General features: G+C 56.8%; 1 protein-coding gene across 1 annotated transcript in view; it reads left to right on the top strand.

Moving 5' to 3' along the window:
- Nucleotides 1-11,332, top strand: part of SND1 (staphylococcal nuclease and tudor domain containing 1) — a 439,366-nt gene extending 428,034 nt beyond the window's left edge. The window contains exons 18-24 of the mRNA XM_006090488.3: nucleotides 497-665; nucleotides 3,967-4,090; nucleotides 4,905-4,974; nucleotides 5,900-6,013; nucleotides 7,621-7,824; nucleotides 10,599-10,643; nucleotides 10,750-11,332. Coding sequence (XP_006090550.1) covers nucleotides 497-665; nucleotides 3,967-4,090; nucleotides 4,905-4,974; nucleotides 5,900-6,013; nucleotides 7,621-7,824; nucleotides 10,599-10,643; nucleotides 10,750-10,815 — 792 coding nt within the window. The 3' untranslated portion in view covers nucleotides 10,816-11,332. The remainder of the gene's footprint in view (nucleotides 1-496; nucleotides 666-3,966; nucleotides 4,091-4,904; nucleotides 4,975-5,899; nucleotides 6,014-7,620; nucleotides 7,825-10,598; nucleotides 10,644-10,749) is intronic.
- The last annotated feature ends 3,642 nt before the right edge of the window (nucleotides 11,333-14,974 follow it).

The raw sequence follows: 14,974 nt of genomic DNA, 5'->3' as shown, positions 1-14,974 counted from the left end.
GAAGGGGCGTTCTTGCACAGGGAGGAGCCCTGCGCCGCTCCACGACCCAGGGCTGTCACTTGCAGAGCTCAGGAGTACCAGTGGCCCTGTAACAGTCAGAGTGACCCTGCAGAGTGGTATGGGGAAGGGGTGGGGGGCCCAGAACCACCCCAGGGCCGAGGTCCTGCTGGTGGGCATGAGAATCGCCGGACCTTTAGAACATCCTACTTCGGTAGGCATGCCATGGAGCCCAGGCACCTGCATTTTTAATAAGCTCCCCAGTTGCTCTGATGCCTGCCAGAAGTTGAGAGCCACTGGATCAGAAGCACTTAAGAGCACTCGTCCCCACACCTCCCAGGAGTAGGAGGGTCCCAGGGGCCAGCCCAGGGCCACAAGTGCCTGTGGTGACTCCCACATTCACTCGCCCCGGGTGACCCATTGCCTCAAAGTCCCTTTCCTGGCATCCTTTCTGACTTCGCTTCCTCCTCCCCTCCTCCCCTCTGCTGGCCACACGCAGGTCTGGGCACACTACGTGGAGCAGCCTGTGGACGAGGTGCCACCCGTGCCGGAGGAGAAGGAGCGCTCAGCCACCTATAAGCCGGTGGAGCGCTCAGCCACCTATAAGCCGGTGTTTGTGACCGAGATCACTGATGACCTGCACTTCTACGTGCAGGATGTGGAGACAGGTGAGTGCTCAGGCCCAGCCCAGGCAGCGCTGCCTCCAGGGCCCTCCCCTACTGCCCCGCCACCGGGCCCCAGCACTGCTCATTGCATGACCTGCAAGTGCGCCCTGGCGTGGGCGGGCTGAGCAGGTCCTCTGAGGACTGGTGAGGTAACCAGTTTTGTCTGGGTGGTGCTCTGAGACTCTTAGGTAATTGTTTTGCTCCAGGCACCCCTGGCTGAGCTGGGCAGGAGGATTTGTAGCCCTCAGAGCCTATCAGGAAGCAGTGAACAGATTGTCTCTATGTGGTCAGGAAGCAAGAACTGGCATCTCCCAGCCCGCTCCCCGTCAGCTTCCTGGGAAGGCAGGTGGAGGAGGGGAGTGTGGGCTTGTCTCTGCTGGGGTTTCTCTAGAGGTTACCACAGCCCTGAATGTTAGCCATTTGCCATGGAAACAGGAGGCACACCAGGGGAAGTCCTCCCCAGGCGGTCTTTCTAAAGGACTCTCCATCCTCCTCCTTCCTGCCTTCCAGTGCTGTGCCCTGTGGCCAGGGTCCCCGAGGCAGAGACCTCAACCCAGCCTCCCACCTCCCCTCCCTGTAACCTGACCTCCCTCTCATTGCCACCCAGGGCAGAGGAAGGGGCTCTCAGAGCCGCCTCTAGGGCCCAGGAGCCTGATCCTTGCAAGGCCGAGGACCGAAGATGTCACTGGCACTCAGGGCGGCCCCTGGGTGACAGGATGCAGCTCTGCTCAGCCCCCTCGGCCCACCCAGGCCCACTCCAGATCACCAACAGCTTCGTCTCAGCCACTTCCTCGCTAATGATATTTCCCAGGCAGCTGCTTTTGTGCTGATGTCATTTTGCCAAGGAAAACTGACAGTTTCGAGTCCTGTACCTGAGCTATACTTGGGAGAGGCAAGGATGGAGCTGATGAGCCTTCAGGATCAAGTTCTCTTTTCTGGTTGCTCATTCTCACCAGAGGATATTTTTTCCCTTTGGTTTTTAGAGAGAGAGAGAAACATCTATGTGACAGCAACACACCGATGATTGGTTGCCTCCCAACCGGGCAGGGGTTGAACCTCCAATCCGGGTATGTGCCCTTGACCGGAAATCGAACTCGAAACCCTTTGGTTCATGGGCCGTCACTCTAACCATTGAGCCATACTGGCCGGGCTAGATCAGGTGCTCTGAGGTCAGCTGCCATCCTGGTGGAAGCTGGACCAGCCATTGCCTTGGGAACGAAGCCACGAGAGACCCAGCCTCCGGGTCTGCGTGTGCCGGAAGGAGTCTTACAGGGGTGGTGTTCCTGAGCGCAGGCGCCAGCTAGACCCCGCCCAGCGTACACAGCTCCCAGACGGGCTCCACCCACCTCCGGTCCTGCTGGGGAGGACTCCCCTTGAATAAGAACAGGATGCTAAAGTCTCCCAGGGACAGAGCTTGAGGGTTCAAGGCCTTTGACCCGTCGGTCTCTAATCTCAGAGGCTTCGTGTACCAGCCGGTACCCCGCCCGCCCACTGTCCCTCTCAGCCCTAGGGAGCCCTGACGCTGCAGCGAGCAGTAGCCAAGGCAGAAAATAAAGACAGAGAATGAAGGAGGAAACCGTGTCTTCTTAGAACATTGGAGAAGGGAGTGAGCGCTTCATGGCACATTATCTGGAGAGTCGCGGTGGGCTCCAGAGAAAACCCTGTCCCCCAGTGGCTCCATGAAATCCAGGAAAATAAACCTCAGCACACACAGCCCCCCTCTTCTGCAACTTTTCACCCCCTCTTGGGGACGTCCTCTCTCCCTTCTCCTAATTAGACCCTGCCTTGGGGAAGCAGCGGATGAAATGATGAAAGCGTTTCCATTAGCTGTAAATGACCAACCAGGTGTCTGTGTCAGCACCTCCCAGAGGGCTTTGCCTGTTTGAGGAGGCAAAGCCTGCTTTCTGTTGCCTTGGAGCAAAAAAATAAAAATAAACCAAGTATAGGAGGAACTTGTCTTCTATAGAGGCTTCTCCTCAGTCCCTGAAATTTTACTGTCTGGGCAAGGAACATCATCTCAGGAGAATGGTAGTGTTACCACTGGGTCGGGGAAGGGCACCGCATCCTAAAGCCCCTGTTCTGAAGCAGTCGGGCAGTGGCCTGTGCAGAGGCCCGGGAGTGGACAGACCTCCCATGTGCATGTGCAAGGTCACCCTCAATGCAGCGGAGTTAGCAAGCGCCCTGCACGTCAGGGCTCTCCTGGGCCCTGCAAGAGTGACAACCAGGGGAGCTGTGGTCTGTGCCCTGAAGGAGCTCGCCGTATGGCAGGAACATACACTCAGACGAGGAACTTGCAAGGCCAACCGACAAGGGTACCAGCAGCCGACACGTGTTAGGCATCTGTTATAGTGAGTGGCGCCTTGGGTCCTGAAGGTGAAAAGAGGAATCCACAGGCACCCAGCACCTTGACCTCGGAGAGCAAAGCAGGCACAACAGGTCTGATGCAGACCTAGGGTCAGGGCCAGGAGGGATGTGAGGGAGAAGCCACTGGGGACTGATGCCGGCTTAGCAAGTGGGAGGCAGCAGGAAGGACCCGGAAGGGAACTTGAGAAGAACCTGGGTGTTGCTAAACCTAGAAAACAAAAAGACAGGCAAGCAACAGAGCCCCAGGGTCAGAGTGTTCAGGAAAGACAAGCAGGGAAGGAGAGCTTCCCCCACCCCCGTCCGGTTGAGGAGGGCACTGAACTGGGATGGGAGGGAAGAATCCTAACCTGACAGCACTGGGAGTCCAGTTCAGCCTGTGTCTCGCAGAGTGACTGGTCAGAGTGGACAAGTGAGACACTGAGGCTGCACCGTGTCTCAGAATTGCTCTCCATCTTTTATGCTCAGACTCCCAGGCCTTTCCTTGCCCGGGGTTGCATGGGGCTTATCCTTTACCTCCACTTTAGCTTATAGGAGACATTGCAGAGAGCGGCTGCGGTCAGTCACCCCCTCTGTGGCCCAAGCCAGGGCCAACTCTTGTAGGAATGGGCAGCAGGCTGGCCAGCTCCCACCCTAGAGAAGGCTGGTTGGCCTTGGCCTTGATCCACGTCCACTCACATTCTCCACCTCCTTCCCCGAAGCCCAGGAGTGTTCCCACAGGCTCCACAGTCAGCAAGTCACCATCCTGCCTTTGAGGACAGACAGCATGACACCTCTTGAGCAGAGAGCAGAGAGGACCTCCCTGGGGGGTGGGGGCGAGTCAGTGCTGCAGGCGCTCCACAGAATTCCTCACCCACCCACGCCCAGGCTCATCTGCCTCCCCAGCCAGAATGAGCCTCCAAAGAACCTGGCACCCTGGTCTCACTCTTTTCCTCCCCATCAGGCACCCAGCTGGAGAAGCTAATGGAGAACATGCGAAATGACATCGCCAGCCACCCTCCTGTCGAGGGCTCCTACGCCCCGCGCCGGGGAGAATTCTGCATTGCCAAATTTGTGGATGGAGAATGGTAAGCCACTCGGGCCCAAGCAGGGCAGCAGGAGCCGGGGCCGGTCTGTCCTCAGGCCACCGGCTAGACCAGGCATTTGCCTCTGCAGCCTGGTGTCCACTGGGGTGTTGTTGACCTTGGCCGCCTCCCCAGGGTAGCCCTCTATATTGCCCAGAGCCCATGTGGGCCTTGATTCTCCTGCAGTCCAGCCAGCCTCCGGACTACAGAAGTGTGCTCCTCTCTCCCCTCACTCTGTTGGGGGAGTCCTGCCTGCCTGGGTCTCGAACACACCCGTCACCCCATTCAGGAAAAGTGATGTCTCAGTGAGCCCAGGCCAGCCACCCCGCCTCCACCCCAACTGTCTGGGACATGAGCAGCAGCAGCCTTGCCCACAGGCAGCAAGGTCACTTACGTCTGGTCTACCGAGGGCAGGGCCCATGGCCCTCCCAGGGTGACGAAGTGACTTGGATGTGTTCCCGCTGCGGCCTCCCAGACACTTCTGCCGGCTAATTACAGCTGCTGTTTAGTGTGCCGAGCTTCAGCAGCAGACATCAATCTAGTCATTAGTCTTGTTGCTTTATGCCCCAAGGACACATTAATCTGCTTCACATGCTGCCCTCTCCCTCCCTCTGCTCCCAGCTATGCTCTGATTCCATTAAATGGTGACCACAGTGTCCCCATGGAGTCTGAGCCCTGTCCTCTGTGACACCCACGGGTGTGCTCTCCGACCCCTGGCCAGGGAAGTGCTATGTCCGCTCCCCTGCCATCACTGAGGCTCCAGGGAGATTGACTCCTCGGGGCTGTCCCCTGAGCTCTGCCCATGATGCCATTGCAGGTACCGGGCCCGAGTCGAGAAAGTCGAGTCTCCTGCCAAAGTGCACGTCTTCTACATTGACTACGGCAACGTGAGTGGGGGGCCGGGAGCTGGACAAGAGGGGGGCTCCAAGTGGCTGCCAGGGCCATTCAACACAGTAGCCCCTATGTCAGGGCCATCTACTGTTGGTGTGACAAGCCATGACCCCTGAGTGACCAGGCAAAACTGGCATCTCTGGCAGAGGCCTGTGTGCACCCATAGGTCTCTGAGTGCCCAGCCATGCCCACGCTTCCTCTTCTGCCCTGCCTCCGAAGAGAGGGCCCAGGAAGGCCCTCCACACTCAATTCCTGGTCCGCATGCTCAACATGGTGCTTGTCCCCATCTGCTAACGTCCAGCACATCCCCAAACCGAGGTTTGCTGGGAGGGACACTCCTGAGGTGGCAGAGTGCCTGGGAGAGCGCTGTAGCTCAGAGTGTGTGGTTCCTGAGCTGTGGCTGTGGCTGCCCACTTTCCTCAAGGACTAGAGGTGAGAGTCAGTTAGCAGAAAGCCCAGAACTGGGCCATACACCCAATTTACTACCTGGGAATCCACCAGAGGAGAGGTCCTCCCAGGCTTGGCCAGCACCATGGGCAGCCAGGACGCTGCCGGACCCTCATATTGGTGAGCTCTCCCAGCCAGAGCGCCCCTGGTGTGGAAGAGGGAAGGCATTGGAAAGAAAGAAAAACTGCGACTAGAGTCCAGTTATCAAATTACATTAGTGGGAACCAACAGGTGTGCCCACACCAGGCCCAGAGTTAACAGCGTGTGAGCCACAGCAGCCCACTGCAGGTGCCAGCAGGCCATGCTCTCCCAAGGCCTCACTGCAGTGGCTCAGCGGGCAGTCTCTCCGTTAGAGCCGTGGCTAGCAGACAGTCCCTCCATCAGAGCGCCCAGAGGCCTGGCCATAGGAGTTGTCTTTTCGGAACAAGGGGTCATCAAATGTGTGATGCTATTGGCCTGGTGTGCCCTCTGCAGAGAGAGATCCTGCCGTCCACCCGCCTGGGTACCCTGCCACCTGCCTTCAGCACTCGTGTGCTGCCAGCTCAAGCCACGGAGTATGCCTTCGCCTTCATCCAGGTGCCCCAAGATGTGAGTCGATGCATCTTCTCTCCTTCTGAAAGGGACTGTCCAGTGACACTCAGCCACCCCTGCGGCCCTTACAGGCTGACAGGAGTGGGAACAATGGGTGGTCTCTTAGTAACAGGACTCAAAACATGGGAGTGACTGAGCAAGTTGAGGGAAGGTGCCAGAGGTGGTGGCATCAGAGCACTTGAGCTAGTCCGTAGGAATGAGTAGGCCCATGGCCAGGTGCACGGGGGCAAAGACTAGTCCACCACAGCCGGGCCCTCAGGGCTTGCGGGCAGTGTCAGGAAATGAAAAGGGAAAAGCAGGTCAGGGCCTGGGGATCCAGTTTATTCTGTGTATTATGGGCAGGAGGGGTGTGGCAGGATTGTCAGCAGAAGTGTGATATGGTCAAGTCTGGTTTTGAAAGTTGCTTCTAGAACAGGGAAGGAGACTGGAAGGAGTTGTTGGGACACAACTGCATTGAAAATCCAGGCAGGGGACAATGGTGACCAAACCAGGGCCATGTGAGTGGGGCTGGGGAGAAAGGCCAGGTCTCCGAGCACCATCAGAGCAGGTGGGGGCGCGGGAGGGGCAGAGGGTAAGACGGGTTTTACATGTGCGTCTGTTGCTGCTGGCCAAGATAAGGGAGGTGAGAAGGGGCAAATTAGAGGCTGTGGGAGCTCCAGGCGGCCTTCTAGTGTTCAGTGTGGAAATGGAAAGCGAGATGAGCCTCAGTCGAGGATTTGAGTTTAAACCTGGGGGTGTACAGCGTGGTCTGTAGACATGGGATGGGAGGGGACAGCCTGCGTCCCCACAGCCTAAGGAAGAGCCTGAGGTGACTGTGCCCCCTGAGAGGAAGACTGTGCTCAGGGCTGCAGGCGCACCACTCCAGCTGCAGTTCCAGCGCCCCAGGGAGGCCGGGCAGGCGGAGGACGGGCCGTGGCCTCAGCCTCCAGGAGTCCCTGGGGCTCAGAGTGAGGGGCATCTGAACGCATGATTGGAGCAGGTCCCTGGGGCTCAGAGAGAGAGCGACGGAAAGGCATGATTGGAGCGGCCGCCAGATGCAGGCTGCTGAGGGGCAGATGTAGGGTAGGAGTCAGCACCATAGAAGATTTTCTGCCTTTTTACAAAATGACTGCAGGGCTGAGGAGAAACAGCAGGAAAAGGCGTTGACAGAGTAGATCCAGGGCAGTCAGTCTGTGGTGATGAGGAGGCCTGAGCGTGGAGAGACCCTGAGATGACAGTGAAGGCAGAGAGGTGGGGGCTGGGAGTCACTGCCGAAGCAAGGCCAGCCAAGGTGGGGGTGGTCGGGCCCGGGCAGCAGGTGCAGGCTCGTGTGCCATGTGGAAAAGCCTCGTGTCCTCAGAGACACGGCAGGTGGGGGGAGGGGGGGGGAGAAGGACGGGATGACATGCAGATAGGCTTGGAGGGGTGGGGGCGGAGGGACAAAAGGAGAGGGGACACTTCCTGTCCAGAGCCTGCCTCCTCCCTCGGTAGGATCTGAGTGGGCAGGGAGCTGCAGGCGCCCGCCGGGTGACTTTTTTGGAGGTCCAGGACCAGGACCTGGGGTTCAGGTGGCCAGCTTTTGCTCAGGCTCCCCTCTCCCCCGACCCTGGGTGTTTCTGCTCCAGGAGGATGCTCGAACAGACGCCGTGGACAGCGTGGTGCGGGACATCCAGAATACCCAGTGCCTGCTCAACGTGGAGCACCTGAGCGCCAGCTGCCCCCACGTCACCCTGCAGTTTGCAGACTCCAAGGGGGACGTGGGGCTGGGCTTGGTGAAGGAGGGACTGGTCATGGTGGAGGTGCGCAAGGAGAAGCAGTTCCAGAAAGTGGTATGTGACGCGGAGGTGGGCACCACTGCGGGGGCAGGCCCCTGGTGTCTCCAACTGTCGTCACAGAGGGGACCGGGGACTGCGCCAAGAGCCAGGGAGGGAGCAGGAGCCCACCATCCTGCTGTTCCTGCTGGGGAGAGATAATGGATTTCGGTTTGTTGGGGTTTAAAAAAAAAAGCTAATTACATCCCAAATTAATTGGCTGCAGGTTTGGCTGAGAATGCAGCTGCAAACTAGAGCGGAAAGTTCCCTGTGCATGTACCCCCAGGACAGGCCGGAAAGCTTTGCCGGAGGTGGCATGGAAAGGGTCAAAGCCTGCCTTGCTTTCTCACCCCCTCTCACTTCCTTTTCTCCAACATACAACTTCCAAGGCCACCACCAGCTCCTGGCGCTCAGTGCTGCCAGGGCCAGGCGGCAGTGCCAAGGGGTCCGAGGGGCCTCTGCCACAACACCCCTCCAGCCTGTTGGCAAAGCCCCCAGGGCCTGGAGCCGGCCTGAGTCTCCCTTTCGTGAGATGAGAGCTTGCTGCTCCCCAGGCTGGGCCGTGAGGATGGGGCTGACACGTGGGGAACCGGCTTACACTGTTCAGGTGTCGATCATTACGATCTTGTTCAGCGGACTAGCGGCCCCTTCCACTGAGGACCCTGCTCATCGGAGTCCTCCCAGCCTCTCACTAAGCCATAGCTGAGATCCCAGGACATACCAGCCTCGAGGGATGGGCTGGGGCCAGCCTTGCCCTCCCACACTCCCTCCGAGAGGAAGGGTGAGGGTGGCAGGGTTGAAACCTGTGTTCTGTCTTGTGGCCCTTGCTTTCCCAACTCCCAGCCCCTCTGCCTTCCCCTCTCCCCGCGTAGTGTGGCAGCGGTGTGTGGTTCCCTGGACTGCTTATGCGAGTGAAAAGTCATTTGGAGAAAGACCTGTGTGAATTGCTCCTTTGTCTCCTCTGGACAGGAGAGGCCTGGTTCTAGTCCTCCCCCTGGGAACCCCCAGTGTCCTGAGATTGCTCCGAGGCGTCAGCTTAAGTTTTCCTGTAGAACCAGAGACCTTAGTGTCGCCCATGCGAAGCTACCCGCATGTCTCTGGTGTCTAGAAAATTCCTTTGCCCTGAGATAAACACCTAACGCGCTCATTGATTCATCTAGTCATTCTTTCAGCAAACATTTATTGAGGGCCTGCATATCTCAGTGAACAAGAGACAATATCCCTCCCCTGTGGAGCCTCGTTCAAGCATGAGGAGATGAGCAATAAAAATAGATACAATAAGTCAGTGAAATAGAATGTTAGAAGATACATACAATGGAAAAGGAGAAAATACAAATAAAGGGCAAATACAGTATGATCTCGCTTACATGTGGAATCTAATGAACAAAATGGAACCAGAGGCATGGGCACGTGGAACAGACTGACAGCTGTCAGAGCGGAGGGGAGGGCATTTGGGGTACTGGATGAAAGAAGGTGAAGGGATTAAGCAGAAATCCATCACAGGTACTAGTACACACACACACACACACATATATATATATCACGTAGCACAGACAACAGTGTGCTGATAGCCAGAGGGAAAGGTGGGGCTAGATGGAGGTGGGCAAAGTGGGGGCAATGGGGATGGGAAGAGACTTTGCTTTGGGCAGTGGTGCAGCGTGTAGATTATGTTTGGTTGTGTTGTACGCTTGAACGTGTATAGTTTTGTGAACCAATGTCACCTCAATAAATTCAACTAAAAAATAATAAAAGCCATCCCTTTAAAAAGAAAATAAGATAAAAGGTTCTCATTTTAAAGTAAAGAGAATCAGGAGTGTGTGGGAGCGGCTGGTTATAATTTATTTTAACTATGTTTATTGATTTCAGAGAGGAAGGGAGAGGGAGAGAGAGATAGAAACATCAATGAGAGAGAATTCTTTTTTTTATACATATATTTTATTGATTTTTTACAGAGAGGAAGGGAGAGGGATAGAGAGTTAGAAACATCGATAAGAGAGAAACATCGATCAGCTGCCTCCTGCACACCCCCTACTGGGGATGTGCCTGCAACCAAGGTACATGCCCTTGACTGGAATCGAACCTGGGACCCTTTAGTCTGCAGGGCGATGCTCTATCCACTGAGCCAAACCAGTTAGGGCTGAGAGAGAATTCTTGATTGGCTGCCTCCTGCACACACCCTATCCAGCCCACAACCCAGGCATGTGCCCTGACGGGAAATCAAACCATGACCTCCTGGTTCATAGGTCGACACTCAGCCACTGAACCACACTGGCTGGACTGGTTATAATTTTAAATGGGGTCATTGGAGGCCTCAAGAAGGTGATACTTTTTTTTAAAATTTTTATTGCTGAAAGTATTACAGATGTCCCCTTTTTTTCCCCCATTCTCCCCCCCGCCCGCTCCCCATTAATCTCTTCTAGCCCACCCCCACCACCCACCCAGGCCTTCACCACCCTATTGTCTGTGTCCATGGGTCATGCATATGTGCATACTAGTTCTTTGGTTGATCACTTCCCACCCAGCTACTTTCCCCTCCTAAGAAGGCAGTACTTTTATCAGACTTGAAAGGGCAGGATAGTAGCCAGGTGGGCCGGAGGGGGAGCTTCGGGCAGATGGGACAGCCAGTGTGGAGCTGGGAGACAGCTGGCATGCACGTTGGCTTTTACTCTGAGGGAGCTAGGGATCCACTGGGCAGGGGGTGACGTGGCCCTGACCTGGGTGTCCGACGGTCACTCTGGCTGCCCAGTTGTGAATGCCCTCATCTTGACCCCTCCCTTTCTCGCTCCCTCCAGATCACAGAATACCTGAACGCCCAGGAGTCAGCCAAGAGCGCCAGGGTGAGTTTTCCCCTCCGGAGCTCCGGGGGTGCTGAGAGAGGGGGCTTGACCACCCGGGGTTCCAGCAGACCCCACCTCCCTGACGAGCCATTTTCTGTTCTCACAGTTGAACCTGTGGCGCTACGGAGACTTCCGAGCCGATGACGCAGATGAGTTTGGCTACAGCCGCTAAGCAGGGAATCGGGTCCGGCCCCAGCACCCCTCACACAGTACCTCTTCCTCTGCCAGGAGGGTGTTTCCGCTCCAGACCCAGATCGGGGCGTAGAGTGGGTCCAGCTTTGCTTCAGTGTGTGGAAATGCCTTGCAGGGCAGCATCTGGGCTGGGGGTGGGGTGCAGGGAGCCTGAGGCTCTCAGGAGCCTGTCTTCTGAGATGATGGGCGCTGCTGTCCAGTCTCTCCCAGCTGATTTCCTGTTTTTATTTGGATGGGGGGGTTGTGGTTTTTTAAAAATTGTCCTCAAATCAGGAAGAAACATGAAAGACTTCATGCTAATGGGGGTGTGATCCTGGCACTGGAGGCCTGCTGCCAGAGAGCACCCCACTTCTATCCCAGACTGCCTTTCTTCCCAGCTCTGTCCAGCTGTTGATCATGTGATTTCTCTGATATGTCCATTCTCAAATGCCAGCGCGCCTCTCCTTTTCTGTATTTAAAGCTTTTGAGGCCCAATAAAATAGTACATGCTGTCTGCAGCCCTTGTTGGTCATGGTGGAGCCCAGAGCCAGGAGACTGGGCACTGGTGGCTCCCAGGTGGTCACCACATGCCTAGCCACACTCCCAGGAACCTCGCCAGCTCTCTAGGGGCCAAGACGTCAGCAGGAGAGTAGATGACGTGTCTCCTCGCTCCTGGGGATGCTGCCTGTCCCAACAGGCAAGCCCGCTCTCGCCAGGGTCTCCCTTTGTTTTCACTCATCGTGGAGGCTGGGCGTGGAGAGGAGCATGCCTGTCAGTGGGAGCTGGGCAGTCCCCCCGAGTTCCGAGCAGCCCCCAGGGTGTGGTGGGCATCACCTGGCACCTCGGCCACGCGCAGAAGGCTGCAGATCTTCTCCTTTGACTCATCAGTCTGGACACTGCACGGGGCTGCCCTCAAGGACCTTAGAGATTGGAGCAGCTCGGCAAGCCGTGCCCAGGACTTTCCACAGAGGACAGGCCAGGCTCAGTCCTGCCAGGGACCCGCCAGGGCCAGAAGGGACTCACTGAGGGCCGTGAGGCGACTTTCCTCTTCCCTGGCAGCAGGAGGCATAGCTAACACCAGACAGGCTGGCATGGCATGGGCAAGATCGGGGCCCTGGTCCCTGCTCAGCTCCCTCCGCCGTCCGTTCTTTGGAGATGGAGCTGAAGGTCAGTGTGCTCCAGAGGCCGTGGCCAAGGAGTGCCTGTCCCCAGGTGATTATCTCTTGCTCCGTTTGACTCGACCGTGTCCCCCATTGTCAAGGTAGAGTTGGCCGTGCAGTTCAGAAACGACAGGGACTGCTAGCCCCCAGGGGAGCAGAGCAACCGAGGGCAGCCACTGTGGTGTAGTGAGGGGCCTGCCAGGGAGAGGAAGCAGGTGTGTGTGTGTGTGTGTGTGTGTGTGTGTGTGTGACGGGTGGTCACCACTCTGCCGTCCACAGTGTCCAGGGATCTGCCTGTCCTCCCTACCCTCACCCCTGACCTCATCGTGTGGCCTGCCCTTCCCAGGCCTGTACTCTGGTGAGACGTGCTGGCGCTGCTTCCTGGCAGCCCACTTGCCGCCCCACCTTCTGATCTGGGTGAGATGCCAGCTGCCATGGAAATTGATCCTTGGTCTTGGGGAAAGTCAGTGTAGGTGGTGAGGCCTGGCTAGCCGTCTCTCATTTTTATTTTCATTTTCTAAAATACTATTTTATTGACTTTTTTAGAACAAGAGGAAGGGTGGGGGATAGAAAGATAGAAACATCAATGAGAGAGAAACATCATTGATCGGCTGCCTCCTGCACACCCCCTGCTGAAGATCGAGCCAGCAACCCCGGGCATGTGCCCTCATTGGAAATCGAACTTGTGACCTCGTGGTTCCTAGGTCAATCGGTGCTCAACCACTGAACCACACTGGCTGGGCAGCCGCCTCTCATTTTTTTTTTTTTAATATTTTATTGATTTCAGAGGGGAAGAGAGAGAGAGAGAGAAACATCAACCATGAGAGAGAATCATTGATTGGCTACCTCCTGCACGCCCCACACTGGGAATCGAGCCCGCAACCTGGGCATGTGCCCTAACCCGGGAATCGAACCCTGACCTCCTAGGTCATAGGTTAACGCTCAACCACTGAGCCATGCCAGCTGGGCCGCCTCTCATTTTTATACCAGAGATCCTGGGCCCCTGAAAATTCTGGCTCCTGGCAGTTCTGCCCCTACATCCACTTATTCAGGCTCAGGGTTCACCTGGAGTGTCCCTAGGACTCCTGTTTTAGGCAAAAAAAAAAAACACACACACACCAACAAATTTAATGTATGTTTCCAGTACTTGGGATGCACTCTAGTTAAAAGGGAGCAGCAAGAGTGAGGAGGACCGAGCGGGGAGGGGAGAGGTGTTGAGTCAGCGCAGACTTGATGTTTCTGTCTGCAGCCCCTGTGGGTGGGTCATAACAAGGGCTATGCTCCTTGTGGGGCCCAAGAAGTCAGCTAGGTGATGAATTGTGCAGCTCTCCATCTGTCCCCACTCCTGGAGACGCTGTCCTGCCCCAGCAGCAAGCCGCCTCTCGCCATGGTCTCCCACTTTATTTTTAGGCATCATGGAGAAGAGAATGCCCATCTCGCCCATTTCTCTACCTCCTGGTGGGGCCACACAGTGTGCATTCACTTGAGCACAATTTTCGGGGGGCAAGATGCCAACCCACTCTTTTGTGAAAGGGTCTGAAATCATCTCACCATCTTAACAGTTGCCTTGGTTACAACTGCACCAAAATAAACCCTCTGGTTCTCCAATTGAATGATGCCTGAACCTCCCCGCTCCTTACTGCCTTTCTTTTCTCAGGCTGATTCAGACAAAGGTCGGGGGGCGCTGCTGCCGCTGGTCTGGTTTTGGCCCCAGCCCCGTGTGCCTCTCTTGGCCACATCTGTTGCGTTCCTAGGTCCGTCCTGGGCAGGGCTGGGACTGGGGTGAGGCAAGCCAAACCCCCAAGGTGCAGGACTTAAGGAGGCACTCCGAGGGCAGGTGCATCCATAGTTGAAGCTCGTTAGCATCAGCACCTGGCCACGTAGCACCCAAAACCTCTCCGGAGGTCCTTCCCCAGCAGGGATTGCTCCTCGGTGTCAGGACTCCACTCCCCCATCCTCCTTCCCAGTTGAACAACAAAATCTCTTTGAACACAACTTACTTATCCGTCTATCCAGCCACCAGCACAGTGTTGGGTTCAGTGAGTGCCAAGGTCATGTCCAGTCTAGGTGTGGAGGAGGCAGCAGATGCCAACACATTTAGAACAAGCCGCGGCCGTGCGCAGTGCACCCAGACGGGCTGAGGCCCTGGCCGGCGGCTGGGGAGGCGGCCCAGGAGGAGGGCGGAGGAGGGCTAACAGATGGCCGGAAGCAGCGCTGCTGGTCTGTGAAGGCTCTGGGACTTCTGGTCTCTGCAGGCTGACGCCGCAGAGCCACCAGGGAAGTGCTGAGAGCGAGAGCCCTCCCTGGTGGCCCTGCTCACCCTCCTCCCTGCCGGTGAGCAGTAGGGAAGGGCTGGCGTAGCTGCCTCCGCTTTATTTATTGGTTTGATTATTTCCACGTCCCAGGGAGCCAGTGGACCCTTTTCTTGCATCAGCCCATGCTGGGAAATAACGGAGGGACTGGAGAACTGGGGCCTCAAGAGTGGTTATTGATGTCATAATTACAAGAGGATGCTAATTTAATTTGAACCTAATTACAGTGCACTACCCTGGGTGGCATGTGTTTTAATAATTAACGTCCTTCAGATGCGTGGGAGGTAATAATATTTACGCTGGGCTGGCCAGCAGCCTGGGGAGGCTGGCGGGGGGCCAGAGCCCACCCTCCCCGGACAGCTTGGCTGCCGGCAGGTGGAGAAGATGGCACTCAAGTCCTAGTTGGCTAGTGTCTCGTCACCCTTCCCAGGGGACACGCTTGGGCCTCGTTTCCCGCCACTGCCCTGACCCAGCAGGCCACTGCGCTCTGTGGGGCGCCAGGCCGGAACCCTGAAATACATGGTGACCTGCAGGGTAGGGGTCTGGGCAGCACCCCTCCCCCACCCCACTGCGGGCCACAGAGACCAGGCCCAGTTGTGGCTTCGCCTGTCTGCCTGGGCCCATCCTAAGGGAGGGCTTGTTTCCCGGGAGGCAGGAAAGGTGCTGGTGTTCCTTGTGTTTGTTGGGA

This window comes from Myotis lucifugus, unplaced genomic scaffold, assembly GCF_000147115.1.
Source record: "Myotis lucifugus unplaced genomic scaffold, Myoluc2.0 scaffold_73, whole genome shotgun sequence".
NCBI classification, from domain to species: Eukaryota; Metazoa; Chordata; class Mammalia; order Chiroptera; family Vespertilionidae; genus Myotis; species Myotis lucifugus.
This window is presented reverse-complemented; position numbering and strand designations above follow the sequence as displayed.